The sequence below is a fragment of the Phyllostomus discolor genome, chromosome 8 (genome assembly GCF_004126475.2).
Source record: "Phyllostomus discolor isolate MPI-MPIP mPhyDis1 chromosome 8, mPhyDis1.pri.v3, whole genome shotgun sequence".
NCBI classification, from domain to species: Eukaryota; Metazoa; Chordata; class Mammalia; order Chiroptera; family Phyllostomidae; genus Phyllostomus; species Phyllostomus discolor.
Genome location: NC_040910.2, coordinates 70,917,685 through 70,931,772, shown reverse-complemented (window position 1 = coordinate 70,931,772; position 14,088 = coordinate 70,917,685). Strand labels below are relative to the sequence as shown.

Below are 14,088 nucleotides of genomic sequence, written 5' to 3'. Positions count from 1 at the left end.
TAGGAATAGAGAGAAAGGGGTAGTGGTGTAGCTGTATAAGGGATTAAATCTCCATTTGCCATAGCATAAAGTCAATATAAATAGTCTAAAATTGATGACCCAGGAAACAGCAGTGTGGAATATGCTTGTATATGTAGAGAATGCCTCCGGGAGGATATTCAAGAAACATGTCACATTGGTACCTTGAGAAGGGAGTGGGTGGATGGAGAGCGGGGTTGGGAGGAAGACTTCTCATGCCCTTATGCCTTTTGAATTTTTCAGTTGCTTATTCACAAAATAAATAAAATTAAAAGAAAAAATGAATGGTGTCAAGATGTACTTCTGCTTCCACAAAGAGGTTCGTTACAGCATTAGTAGTAGAAAATGTTGGAAAGACACCTTGTCTATTAGTAGGAGACTCACTATATAAAATAATGGCTTACTCCTACACAAGATTATTTTGCAACTTTTTGAAACCAGCTTGTAAAAACAAATTACTCTGGAGCATTTGAGGTCTTGCTTCCTGGCATATGTCATCAGGTTGACTCAAATAAACTCTTATAAAAATTCTCAAAACAAAACAAAATAAAAGAGCCCTGGCTGGTGTAGCTCAGTGGATTGAGCGCAGGCTGTGAACTAAAGCATTGCAGGTTCAATTCCCAGTCAGAGCACGTGCCTAGATTACAGGCCACGGCCCCCAGCAACCGCACATTGATGTTTCTTTCTCTCTCTCTCTCTCTCTCTCTCCCCCTCCTTTCCCTCTCTAAAAACAAATAAATAAAATCTTTAAAAAAAATAAAAATTAAATTAAATAAAAAAAAAAACAAAGTAAAAGAACATTACTACTCACCAGTCAGACACACATACCAGGTCCTGGAAGAGGCTAAATTAGGCCTCTGCTTCAGATTTAAGTGACTCTATTTCAACCTCAGCAGGGCCCATGGGGTGGTGATAAATTGAAGGAGGCTTCTCTAGCAGGTAAAACTCTCCCAGATCCCTGTTTCTGGAATGGGACCTTGGACATGGGGCTTTTCCTTGAATGGAATCCTTCTATGTGTCTCCGATAGTTCCTGAGTTCATTTCAAGATTTTTCTTTCTCTCTTAAGGTCACACCTTGGGCATGGCCTCTGGCATGGAGTGGCAGTCTTTTCTGTGCTCTCTGATCCTCTCTTGTCAACATACCTTATATGGTTTGTTATGCTACGAGAGGTGTGTCTCCTACCCAGCTTTGACTTTCATTACCAAGTAATTTCTGGGCTCAAGGAGAGGAGCAGTGGAGGGAAGAGAAAGAAAACTCATCACACATATTTTATCTTTTTTTTCTCCTTACAACAACCTTATAGGGTAGGTGTTATAATTCTTATTTTGCATGTGAGGAAACTAAGACTCAAAGAGGTCAATTTACCCAAGGTCATACAGCCACAAAATAACAGATTGATGATTTGAACCCAGAACAATATGCCTCAAGCCCTTGTTTGATTCTTATACTCTGATTCTTCTCAGGTGGCTGAGAAACTGGAGATGCTGAAGAAACAGTATGATGAGAAGCTGGCACAAAAGGAGGAGCTTCGAGAGAAGTCTAAGGAGATGGCGCTGAAGCTGGAGCGAGCTGGAATGTTGGTGTCTGGATTGGCTGGCGAGAAGGCCCGATGGGAGGAGACAGCAAAGGTGAGATCAGTTCTGCCACCTGATTCTCCTTCCTTCCTGCCAACCAGTTCTAACAGCTCCCATCCCCTTTGGGTCAAGGGACAGTCAAAGAAAATAGGGACAGCTGAGTGTAGGGACATCCAAGAATAGGCAATGGGTGTTCTTCCCTTCCCTTTCTTCACATTTGGTGAGAAGAGTACCAGGAGAGATTTTTTTGTACCATTAGAGGTCTGCTTCCATGTTTAGGTAGAGCTAGAAAGTGCACATGAGGATCCTTTGTACAGCACATTGACTGGATAGAAGCATTTATGGGGCATTTTGTCCTTCTGCCTTCGGTAACCTCCTGGTGTCATGAAAGTGTTAGGCCTTATCACCAGAATATAAACAAATTGCTACCAACAATGGAGACCTCAAAAGTAATTAGGCCAGGTTAGAGTTCTCAGGGCACAAAGGGTTAGGAGAAGAAAAAAAGTCTTAAATCAAGATTGATAGTGTTCAGAGGAGAGTGCCTTCAAAGCATTCCAAGTGTCTCCCAGTGCTGGGGACCCTGAGAAGCTCACACCTTCTTTATTGTCCTTCAGGGCTTGGAGGAGGACCTGGGCTACCTGGTGGGTGACTGTCTCCTGGCAGCTGCCTTCCTGTCCTACATGGGACCCTTCCTAACCAACTACCGGGATGAAATTGTCAACCAGATCTGGATCAGGAAGGTGAGGCTCAGGCACAATGAGTGACATCTTGGGCTCTGAGACCGGAATAGGGGATGTAATTACCTTTGGGAGTAATAAGAGATTTCAGGAAAGGGTAGGGATGCTGAGCTCAGGTCTGCAGGCTGAAATCTGGGGCTCTTCCCTAACCAGATTTGGGAGCTTCAAGTTCCTTGCTCACCTCGCTTCACCTTTGATAACTTCCTGTCCAATCCTACCAAAGTTCGGGACTGGAACATTCAAGGGTTGCCCTCAGATGCTTTCTCCACTGAGAATGGCATCATCGTCACCCGTGGCAACAGGTAAGGATGCTGCTGGGAGCAGGAGGAGGAGTAAGGGCAGAGCCTGTTCTCTGATGAATGCTTCCTCCTTCAGGTGGGCACTGATGATTGATCCTCAGGCCCAGGCCCTGAAGTGGATCAAGAACATGGAGGGAAAGCAGGTATAAGGCTGGTTTTGTCTCCTTAGAATCTTTTCCCAAGCTTGTCTCTTCCTGAGGTCCTACCCTTGGACCATTTTTCCCTTTGAATCCCTGTGTTCCATCTTTTTCTCTTGCTCTCTAGGGCCTTCAGATCATTGACCTGCAGATGAGTGATTACCTTCGAGTCCTAGAAAAGGCCATCCAGTTTGGATACCCAGTGCTGCTCCAGAATGTGCAGGAATATCTGGACCCCACACTCAACCCTGTGCTCAACAAATCTGTAGCTCGAATTGGTCAGGGCTCAGGCTTAATGTGGGATTGGACTGTGGGGCAAATTCTAAGGCTCAGTAGGACACTGGGGAGGGAAGGGCTGGCTCTTTGGCCATGTCCTCTACTTATCCGTCCCTCCATTCAGACAGCCCTGGGCTGGGGCCATTAGGACAGGCTGAGTCACTGCTGCTGGATGCCAGTAGGGGAATGGGTCAGCCCACACTTGGTCACATGGGGTCCTTGCCCTTGACCCCCCTGTGGGTACAGGTGGTCGGCTGCTGATTCGCATTGGAGATAAGGAGGTGGAATACAACCCCAATTTTCGTTTCTACATCACCACCAAGCTCTCCAACCCCCACTACAGCCCAGAAACCTCAGCCAAGACCACCATTGTCAACTTTGCAGTCAAAGAACAGGTGGGTGGTGGCTGATGCCTAGAATGAAATAGGGTAAGGAGTCAGGGCTATAGAGTCCAGCAGGAATGAGAAAAAGGCTAAGCTTCTGTTGAGCAAGTATAAAGGGATAAGGGGCTTGGGAGGTGTAAAGGGATGAAAAGGGTGAAGGTCACTGGAGTGAGTCTCACCCTGACTCCTGGCACACCTCCAGGGCCTGGAGGCCCAACTGCTGGGCATTGTGGTCCGGAAGGAGCGGCCTGAGCTGGAGGAGCAGAAGGATTCACTGGTCATCAATATCGCTGCTGGCAAGAGAAAGCTCAAGGAACTGGAGGATGAGATCCTTCGGTGAGACCTTGCCTCCACTGCCCCACTGGCCCACTCACAGTCACAACTAGCACACCAGGGGGCTGATGGAGGCCCTGCCCCCTCCATGCACACACCTCTTGGCTTCTGTCCAGGTTACTGAATGAGGCCACAGGCTCCCTGCTTGATGATGTGCAGCTGGTGAACACCCTTCAGACCTCCAAGATAACTGCCAACGAGGTGACTGAGCAGCTGGAGACCAGTGAAACCACGGAGATCAACATTGACTTGGCCCGAGAGGTGAGCTCCTGTGTCCTCCAGCCCAGCCCTACCCACCATCAAGATGCAACTCTAATCATGTTGCCCTCTGTGAGTCCCTGCCACCTGACGTGCTCCTCTGTGGTTCCTTGCTCTGCCCTCGCTGCAGGCTTACCGTCCGTGTGCCCAGCGGGCGTCGGTTCTGTTCTTCGTGCTCAATGACATGGGCCGCATCGACCCCATGTACCAGTTCTCGCTGGATGCCTACATCAACCTCTTTATCCTCAGCATTGACAAGAGCCATCGCAGCAACAAGCTGGAGGACCGCATTGACTACCTGAATGAATACCACACCTATGCTGTCTACAGGTCTGAGGCTCCTCCCCATATGCCTTAGGCAGGAGGCCAAGTGGCTGGCTCTAACGCTGACCCTTCTTGCCAGCTCTGCCTTTGTGCTTTCCCATGATGCCACCTTGGTCCCCTGATCTCTTGCCTGTACACCCTCCCTGGATAGCTTCTTCACTGTCATGCTCTAAGCATCACCTATGGCCTGACTACTCCCAGTTTTATATCTTTAGCTCTCCCTTGAACATGGGACTTGTGTGTACAATTGTCTAATATACCAGCACTTCTTAAACAGCAATGTACTTATAAAGCACCGGGAATCTTGTTAAATACAGATTCAGATTCAGTAAGTTGGGGTTGGGACCCGAGGATCTGCCTGTCTAGCACTCCCAGCTGATGCTGTCACTCCTGGTCTGTGGGTTACACTCTGAGTAGCAAGGTACTTGATCTTTCTATATAGATACCCCACAGAACCCTCAAATTCAGGTCAAACTCATTATCTACCCTTTTCCTTCAAGTTTCTCACCCTTGAATGACACCAGTACCCACTTTGCAGTCACCCAAGCCAGAGAGGGGAAGTTCTCCTCTCTGGACTCTTCCCTCTCCCCACCTCTCAGATTGGTCACCAGGTTTTGCTCATGAATCTTTCTGCAACCTGTTCCCTCCCAGTTCTCGCTACTGCTACAAGTGTACTTTATAAAGTTCAGGCATTTGTGATCTTTCTGAATTGCACAGACATCCCCTAACAAGTTGTCCTGCCTTTAACTTTGTCCCTCTCCAGTCTCTCCTCTTGCAATCCATGAGAGCCTTCCAAACGCAAATCTGACTGCGCCACTCCTGGCTCAAACTCTTTGGAAGGCCCACACAGACCTTCTTGGCCTGGCCTCCACCTGCCTCCTCAGCTTCCCCTTTCCCCACCTTACACTGGTACCTGAGTAATGCAGGCTGCCTTCCATGTCTGCCTTCCATGTCCGCTTCCTCCCACCCCCATCTCTACATTTGCTTCTGCTCTGAGCTCTCCCTGGAGTCCTCCTTTCTCTTCTTCTTCTACGTCACTCAATAACTCTGCTATACCTCAGGGCAACTCCTCTAAGAAACCTCCCGTGTGTCCACCAGGCATGGTGGGCGCCCTTATCCTGTGATCCCTCGACAGCACTGTCACCCTGTATAGCACACATCACATCATTGCATAATGAGTGGCTTCTCTCATTTGTCCTTCCCATGCTACCGGACTTCCTCCAGGACAGAGACTCTGGCTTGTTCATGTCTGTGTCTTCAGTACCTGGAAGAGTGCCCACAGTCAGGGTCCAGTCAGTGCTGGGTGTTTTTTAATAGAAACAAATGATTGATTTTTCCAGTGAACTCTGGGAAAATTACGTGCTCTATCTAGGTCCCTGAGCACTTGGCTGTTTATAGGAGTTTTGAATTTGGTGCTGATGAAGAACTTTCTCTCGTGTAGGACTCTGTGCTCATATGATGTATGATCAGTAAGCATTCATATTGAGTGTCCTGCCCCCTCCACCCTCCCTGTCCACTTCTCCCAGGTATACCTGCCGCACCCTTTTTGAGCGCCACAAGCTGCTATTCAGTTTTCAGATGTGCGCCAAAATCCTGGAGACTTCTGGCAAGCTCAACATGGATGAGTACAACTTCTTTCTACGTGGGGGTGTGGTGAGTTGGGTAGAAGACACCTTTAAGTGTGGGGTGGTCAAGGCTGGGATGGTGGCCAGCATGAAGAGGACTTCGGATCGGAGGGCAAGGCCCAAGGCTGCAGTAAGCTGAGAACTGCTAGGAGCAGGGGCATGGCCAACTCCCTGAGGCTGTGGGGGTAACTTGCCATGTACCCCCTTGCTCATGACAAGTGCTTAAAAATTTTCTAGTTGGTGAACAATAAGTATTTGTTAAAGAGAGTGACTAACTGAACGAACTGTAACAGTTTGTGCTTCTCTAAAAGGTGAGGCTACCAGTTGACAGCATTAGGTAAGAGGCGACCACCAGAGGGCGCAAGCGCCCTAAATTTGAACACAGAGTCTGAGACTTAAATCTCCACACTGATGTCCCTAATGCAGGTGGATTCCCGTCCATCTTAGATTCCTGTATTCACCTTGGCATTCTGTTTCATGCTAGATTCGTCTTGGATTTCTAATGTTAAAAAAAAAGGGGGGGGGGGCCTGGCTGGTGTGGCTCAGCGGATTGAGCACCAGCCTACAAAGACCAAAGAATCCCTGGTTCAATTTCCAGCCAGGGCACATGCCTGGGATGCAGGCCAGGTCCCCAGTGGGGGACACATGAGAGGCAAAGATACATTGATGTTTCCCTTTCTTTCTCCTTTGCTTCCCCTTTCTGTAAAAATAAATAAATAAATAAATAACATCATTTTTTTAAAGGGTAATTCTTCTTTGGAGGTGCTCCCAGTCAGTCCCTTTCTCCTATCTCCTCTCCCCCAGGTCCTGGATCGGGAGGGCCAAATGGATAACCCATGTACTAGTTGGCTTGCGGATGCCTACTGGGATAACATCACAGAGCTAGACAAACTAACCAACTTTCATGGACTCATGAACTCCTTTGAACAGTATCCTCGTGACTGGCACCTGTGGTATACCAATTCCACCCCGGAGAAGGCTATGTTGCCAGGTGCCCAGGCGTCTGAGCTTCCCTGCTCCTGCCTTTTTTCCTTCCCTCTGTTCAGCCCATGTGCTTGCCCATCCCTTTGTTCTTTATCCCCTCTCCCCAGCTCTCCTCAGCCATCTGCCTCCTGGCTGAGCATTCCGTGCCGGTGCTCCTTTATTTAGATTCCCTGCTCTTCCAGACTGTCCCATCAACAGCTCAACTCATCCACAGGTGAGTGGGAGAATGCCTGCAATGAAATGCAACGAATGCTGATCGTTCGCTCCCTACGCCAGGACCGCGTGGCATTCTGTGTTACCTCTTTCATTGTCTCCAACCTCGGCTCCCGCTTCGTTGAACCGCCTGTGCTAAACATGAAGTTGGTCAGTGACCTGGTTTCCTTGCCCACACCACCCCTGGGTCCCTCCTGCCTCCCTCTCCCCGTTCCAGTCCACCATGTACATCTCCTCAGTTTCTTTCTCCCACTTGTGTTACATGCCTTCTGCTTGAGGCCATACCCTGTGCTTCTGGCAGGTGATGGAGGATTCAACCCCACGAACCCCACTGGTGTTCATCCTGTCTCCTGGTGTGGACCCCACCAGTGCCCTGCTCCAGCTGGCTGAGCACACAGGCATGGCTCAGCGTTTCCACGCCCTGTCCCTGGGCCAGGGCCAGGCCCCCATTGCTGCTCGGCTCCTCCGGGAGGGCATGATGCAAGGTCAGTGTCATTCTTGTTCTTCTACCCCCGTCCTTGGCGCTGCTGGTCCTACTCCCCAGAACCTCCAACCTCAATCACACTGCCATGTCTGCAGCTCCCACTTTTCCAAGAGGCCCCAGGAGTGGCAGACCTGAGTATTTTGACTCTTTCCCAACAACACACAATCAAGAAGATAGTGTGGGGACAGATGGGGCTTAGGGAATGGGTCCCGCTGAATCTAGCATCTCCTTGCAGGACAATGGGTGTTCCTGGCCAACTGCCACCTGTCACTGTCTTGGATGCCTAATCTTGACAAATTGGTGGAACGGCTGCAGGTGGAGGATCCTCACCCTTCCTTCCGCCTCTGGCTCAGCTCTAGCCCCCACCCCGACTTTCCCATCTCAATCTTACAGGCCAGCATCAAGATGACCACAGAACCACCAAAGGTATGGGTGACTGTACATAGCCAGTATCAGCCATACCATCTGGTCTACCCTTCCTTCTGCTGACATCAGAGAGTGGGCTTAACCTTAACAACAACACGTTTTGTTAAAAATTTTAACAAAATTTTTAAAAATTTTACTCATTTTGGCCTGGCTGGCATAGCTCAGTGGATTGAGCATGGGCAAAATTGAGCAAGGTGTCGCAGGTTCGATTCCCAGTCGGGCCGAGTACCTGGGTTGCGGGCCATGGCCCCCAGCGGCCGCACATTGATATTTCTCTCTCTCTCTCTCTTCTTCCCTCCCTTCCCTCTCTGAAAATAAATAAATAAAATTAAAAAAAATTTTACTCATTTCTCTCTTCTTTGTGCCAAAATCTTAGAACATAATAGTAATATCTGATATTTCTTGAGTATTATTATGTACCAGGCATTGTTCTAAGTGCTTTACATTTATTAATTCATTTCATACACATATTCCTTATCAGGTAAGCCCTATTAACCCATTTTACAGACAGGAAACTGAAGCCCTGAAGAGTAAATAACTAGTCACATAGAACCTTCTTGTCCTCTGTCTTCCTTGATCACCTTGGGTGGTTGACACAGCTGACTGTCCCTTTCCTGGTTTCCCTGACATGCACTCCTGGTTTCCCCCTGCCTCTTGCCACATCATTTGTTACTTCCATGTTTCTCTCTCCTGTTGTCTGTGGCTGTATCTCAAGACTTAGTTCTTGACCACCAACTTTGCTCATTCAACATTTCCTCCTTTCACAGCTTGGTAGAGGAATGGTCCTTTTCCTGATTTCAACTCCAATCCCCATCTCTGGCTCCGGTATGAAATAAATTTATCACCTGAGGTTCCAGCTCTGAATTCCATCTGGTTACAAAACATTTCTTCTCGGCATGCCAGCTGCATAAGTCCCACACTTGTAAAACAAGTCATCAGTTCCTCTACCATAGATTATCTTCTCATCCTATTTTTGTTAATGGTACCACTAATTTTTTAATTTTAATCCTCACCTGAGGATATGTTTATTGATTTTAGAGAGAGAGAGAGGAAGGCGGGGAGAGAAACCTCAATGTGAGAGAGAAACATTGATCAGTTAGTTGCCTCCTATACGTGCCCCAACCAGGGATAGAACCTGTAACCTAGGTATCTGCCCTGACCTGGAATCGAACCTGCAACCCTTTGGTGTATAGGATGATGCTCTAACTAACTGAGCCATCTGGCCGGGGCTCCACTAATTAAATTTTATATATATATATATTTGAAGTTGATTTGTATTTATTTTTTCTGCCCAAGAAGCATTCTGTGCCCCTATGTACAAATGTCAAACAGTCCAGAAATGTAACTCCAGTGTAACAGGACATTTTAAATTCACTTTTAAAGAACTTTTTTTTCTTTGCCTTCTAAGAGATGTGTGGCTTGGTAGCTAGGTTGAGCACCCTGCAATGGGTAGAGGTGTGTGAGTATGGAGGTAGGTGCTGTTCAGCTTTACATAATAAAGTGGGAGGTGATGAGGAATCTGAGGGAAACCTAAGAGGAGGGAGAGAGGAATCAAGCAATGGGGTGCCTGGGTGTGGGGAGAGCCCATCCTGGCTTTGCCCAGGCATGCTTTCTGTGATCTGCCAGATCCTCATGGAAGTAGAAGGGGGAGGGAGGGAGAAAGACACGCATGAGAGAAACATAAGTTGGTTGCCTTTCACATTCCTCAACTGGGGACCTGGCCTGCAACCCAGGCATGTGCCTAGACTGGAATCAAACTTATGACCTTTCAGGTTGCAGGCGGGTGCTCAATCCACTGAGCCACACCAGCCAGGGTGGTGAATATAAATTCTTAATTTTTATCAGTTTGAATTTAGCTATCTCCTTTTTTATGACTTATGCTCCTATGTCTTATTTAAGAAATCTTTGCTTACTCCAAGTTGCACATTAAGACACTCTCTTATACTTGTCTTCAAAATAATTTTATAACTTGATTTTCACATACAGGTTTTTAGCCACTTCAAATTGTTTTTTTGTGAGTGTGGAATGAGGTAGTTAGAGGTCTAATATTTTTTCACATGGATAACCAATTCTCTGAGTACTATTATTAAATAGCCTGCAATTACCCTTCTGATCTACAATGTGTCTGCTCAGCCTTAAATTGTGTGCGTGTGTGTGCACGTGCGCACTCAATCCACTGAGCCACACCAGCCAGGGCTCCAACATAAATTTTAGAATTAGTTTGTCAAGTTCCACCAAAAAAAGAAAATCCTATTGATCAATTTGGATGAAATCAACATCTGTAGGATATTGAGCCTCCCAATTCATGAGAATAGTATGTCTCTCCATTTATTCCTTATTTCAGTAAAGTGTTGTAATTTTCTCTATGAAGATTTATACATTTTTATTGGATTTATTTCTACCTTACATATTTTGATGTTATAAATGGCATTTTAAAAGTCATATTTCTTTTTACCGCTCTGTCCAATATTCTTTCTTCAGTTTTCTCCCTACTCCTTGGTGTCCATCATAGGTGAGTCTTCTTAAGACACTGTTTCAACATATCACTGTTCTCCTCAAGACAGAAAGTGGGCCCATAATGCCTGGTCAATCAAGTCCAAATAGTTCAAACTGTCTTTCTTATTGCACCTCCATCTGTTAATGGCTCTTCTTACCTGACCTCAGCACTTGCACTTGACTTCATTTAGACTTATTCTCTCACTTATTCTCCCCTTTGTGCCTTTATTCCTCAGTTCTTTCTATCTCCTGGAACCAAGTCTCTCTTCTCAGCCCGGTCATATCTTTCCCGTTTGTAAGAGCCCAAATCCCAACTTGTTCATGAAGACTGATAAATCCAATCACAGGGAATATTCCCTGTGACCCTTATTTTATTATTGGCCCTTTTATTATGGCCCGAATACTACGACCCTTTTATTATTTAAAAAATATATTTTATTTTTAGAGAGGGGGAGGAAGGGAGAGAGAGAGGGAGAGAAACACCAATGTGTAGTTGCCTCCCATGCGCCCGCTACTGGGGACCTGGCCTGCAACCCAGGTATGTGCCCTGACGGGAACATAACCTGCAGCCTGCCAGTTTATGGGAAGACACCCAACCAACTGAGCCACACCGGCCAGGGCTATACTATGACCCTTCTAATCTACACCAAACATTTGCACATAGTACAGTGTATATTTTTGTTCATTAATAGTTGTATGCATATCTTTGTTCCTATTTTCTGGTACTACCAAATTGAGTGAGCTTACCCACCACTGAGAACACTGTGGCTGAGAGGATCAAAAGTGGGAGGACAAGAGGGTAGGACTGCCACCAGCGCATACGGTGCCTCTCTGTGAATCAGAGAAAGGCACCCAGCCCAGTGAATGAGTGCACATGTTAGCAGGCAGATCTAGGGCTAGATTTCAGCCTCTACTCAGCCAGTGCCTCGTGCAGTGAGCAACCTGCACAACTGTACACTGTAGCACAGTGTGCTAGTGGCAGGGCTGAGCAAGATGCTGTCATCCCTTCTTCCTACTCCACTGTCCCCAGGGCCTAAAAGCCAACATGACCCGTCTTTTCCAACTGATGACGGAACCACAGTTTTCCCGCTGCTCCAAACCTGCGAAGTATAAGAAGCTGCTGTTTGCACTCTGCTTCTTTCACTCTGTGTTACTCGAACGCAAAAAGTTCCTGCAGCTTGGCTGGAACATTGTCTATGGCTTCAATGACTCCGACTTTGAGGTTTGTTCTCACCAGGGGTCCCTTATGCCAGCTCCCTTTCCTTTTACTTCTGGACTCATGGCTCCCCTCCTGAAATACCCACTGACAGAAAGTCTCTGTTAAAGCCCCATTGGGAAGTTATTATTTTTTTTAAAGCAGCCCCATTAGAAGAGTTCCTGCAATAACTGTGTGGTGCTGGGGGTTTGGGCCCGGGTCATGCACAGGTGTCAGAGAATTTGCTGAGCCTCTATCTGGATGAGTATGAGGAGACACCCTGGGATGCGCTCAAGTACCTCATTGCAGGCATCAACTACGGTGGGCACGTCACGGATGACTGGGACCGGCGCCTGCTCACCACCTACATCAATGACTATTTCTGTGACCAGTCTCTATCAACCCCTTCCTACCGGTGAGGGGGAGGTGGCACTGAACAGGGGGCCAGAGGACATAAAAAGACCAGGTGGCAGGACTAGGGGTAGGGGAATGTTTGAGGAGAGAACATGAGACTGGGAGAAGACAGTGTGTGGGGGATTAGGAGGAAGAGCAAGAACAGACAAATGGGACATAGGTAGAGCTGGAGTCTTGGTTTGACAGAGAGCTCCTGCAATGTGGTGGTAATTATGCTGTGGCTCTCTAGGTTGTCAGCATTAGAGACGTATTTCATACCAAAGGATGGGAGCCTGGCCTCTTACAAGGAGTACATCAGCATGTTGCCTAGCATGGACCCCCCTGAAGCCTTTGGCCAGCACCCCAATGCAGATGTGGCCTCCCAGATCACTGAGGCACGAACTCTCTTTGAGACTCTGCTTTCCCTGCAACCCCAGATTACACCCTCCAGGGCTGGAGGCCAGAGCAGGGAAGAGAAGGTAAGAACAGACACCTGGGGAAGGGAGAGCCATGAGAGAGGGTTGCACTCAGCGCTCTTGCCTCATCAGGTCCTTGAGCTGGCCACTGATGTGAAACAGAAGATCCCTGAAATGATCGACTATGAGGGGACCCGAAAATTGCTGGCTCTGGACCCCTCCCCTCTCAATGTGGTCCTTCTGCAGGAGATCCAGAGATACAATAAGCTTATGGAGACCATCCTGTAAGATGGAGAGGGGCTCTGCAGAGTGTGGGGAGGTGGCAAGAGGAAAGGCCTTTACCTCCTACCTAGGATGACTCTTCCAGGCCCAACCCATCTCTAACCCTGCATCCTGTCCTGCTCAGGTTCTCATTGACAGACCTGGAAAAGGGCATCCAGGGCCTCATCGTCATGTCTACAAGCCTGGAAGAGATTTTCAATTGCATCTTTGATGCCCATGTCCCTCCACTCTGGGGAAAGGCAAGATTTACACTACTGTTGATCCTACTCCAGCAATGAGCTCTCAACCCTGTGCCCCCAATCTCCTGGTTCTTGGTAGGCATATAGCAAAATGCAGTAAGCCTGGGCTTTGGAGCCAGGCAGGTTCAAGGTTGAAGTCTGGCTGTCATTCACTGACTGACTTTGTATAAGACGTTAACTTAGAAGCTGACTCGGGGCAAGTTATTAACCTCTCCAAGGATGTTTCAAGGATTCTCAGCACTGTGCATAGCACTTCATAGGAGTTTTCATTAATGGTGACTGGTAACTCTTACAATCATTAGTAAATCGTTGTCATTTTATGCTTCTTTCCTAGCAGTTGGCTTCTGGAGTGCTTTACCCAATTGAAACTGGGGAGCAGGGGCTGACACCACATTTTCTTCTTATATCTGCTCTCAGTGCTCAAAATAAGAACTTGAATGCATGCATGCATGCATGAATGAATGAATGAACATGTACTGCCTTCTCCTCCAGGCATATCCCTCACAAAAGCCACTGGCTGCGTGGACCCGGGACTTGGCCCTGCGTGTAGAACAGTTTGAGCTGTGGGCTAGTCGTGCCCGCCCTCCTGTGATCTTCTGGTTGTCTGGCTTCACCTTCCCCACTGGCTTTCTCACTGCTGTATTACAATCTTCAGCTCGCCAAAACAACGTGAGCCACGTGGAGAGTGTTTTAGGAACTGGACGCTGGGGACATGTATTTGCTCTCCTTTTTGAGGATCCTCCCTTATTCTCACCTTTAATCTCCAGATATCAGTGGACAGCCTCTCTTGGGAATTTATTGTTTCCACTGTGGATGACAGCAACCTAGTGTATCCACCCAAGGTGGGTGCCTGATGTGCTTGGGGCTCTGAGCAAAGGCAGGTCTGGTGGAGAAGGTGCTGGGAACAAAGGTGGGAAACAATTGGTTGAGTGGGGAAGGGAGAGGTGGCAGGTCAGGGGTGCTGGTAACCAACAGTCTCCACTTCCCCTCAACCC

General features: G+C 47.7%; 1 protein-coding gene across 2 annotated transcripts in view; it reads left to right on the top strand.

The window, feature by feature from the left end:
- The window catches only part of DNAH2 (dynein axonemal heavy chain 2), a 101,088-nt gene that overhangs the window by 86,347 nt on the left and 653 nt on the right, over positions 1-14,088 (top strand). The window contains exons 66-86 of one of the 2 annotated variants that reach the window (XM_036033053.1): positions 1,483-1,647; positions 2,208-2,333; positions 2,484-2,632; positions 2,706-2,772; positions 2,894-3,044; positions 3,289-3,437; positions 3,628-3,761; positions 3,875-4,019; positions 4,147-4,346; positions 5,867-5,993; positions 6,770-6,956; positions 7,164-7,312; positions 7,464-7,647; positions 7,882-8,072; positions 11,599-11,790; positions 11,994-12,178; positions 12,407-12,635; positions 12,705-12,856; positions 12,979-13,093; positions 13,586-13,762; positions 13,861-13,935. In XM_036033053.1, coding sequence (XP_035888946.1) covers positions 1,483-1,647; positions 2,208-2,333; positions 2,484-2,632; positions 2,706-2,772; positions 2,894-3,044; positions 3,289-3,437; positions 3,628-3,761; positions 3,875-4,019; positions 4,147-4,346; positions 5,867-5,993; positions 6,770-6,956; positions 7,164-7,312; positions 7,464-7,647; positions 7,882-8,072; positions 11,599-11,790; positions 11,994-12,178; positions 12,407-12,635; positions 12,705-12,856; positions 12,979-13,093; positions 13,586-13,762; positions 13,861-13,935 — 3,249 coding nt within the window. Of the gene's footprint in view, positions 1-1,482; positions 1,648-2,207; positions 2,334-2,483; positions 2,633-2,705; positions 2,773-2,893; positions 3,045-3,288; positions 3,438-3,627; positions 3,762-3,874; positions 4,020-4,146; positions 4,347-5,866; positions 5,994-6,769; positions 6,957-7,163; positions 7,313-7,463; positions 7,648-7,881; positions 8,073-11,598; positions 11,791-11,993; positions 12,179-12,406; positions 12,857-12,978; positions 13,094-13,585; positions 13,763-13,860; positions 13,936-14,088 lie in introns of both variants that reach the window. The other variant, XM_036033052.1, reaches the window with a different exon arrangement.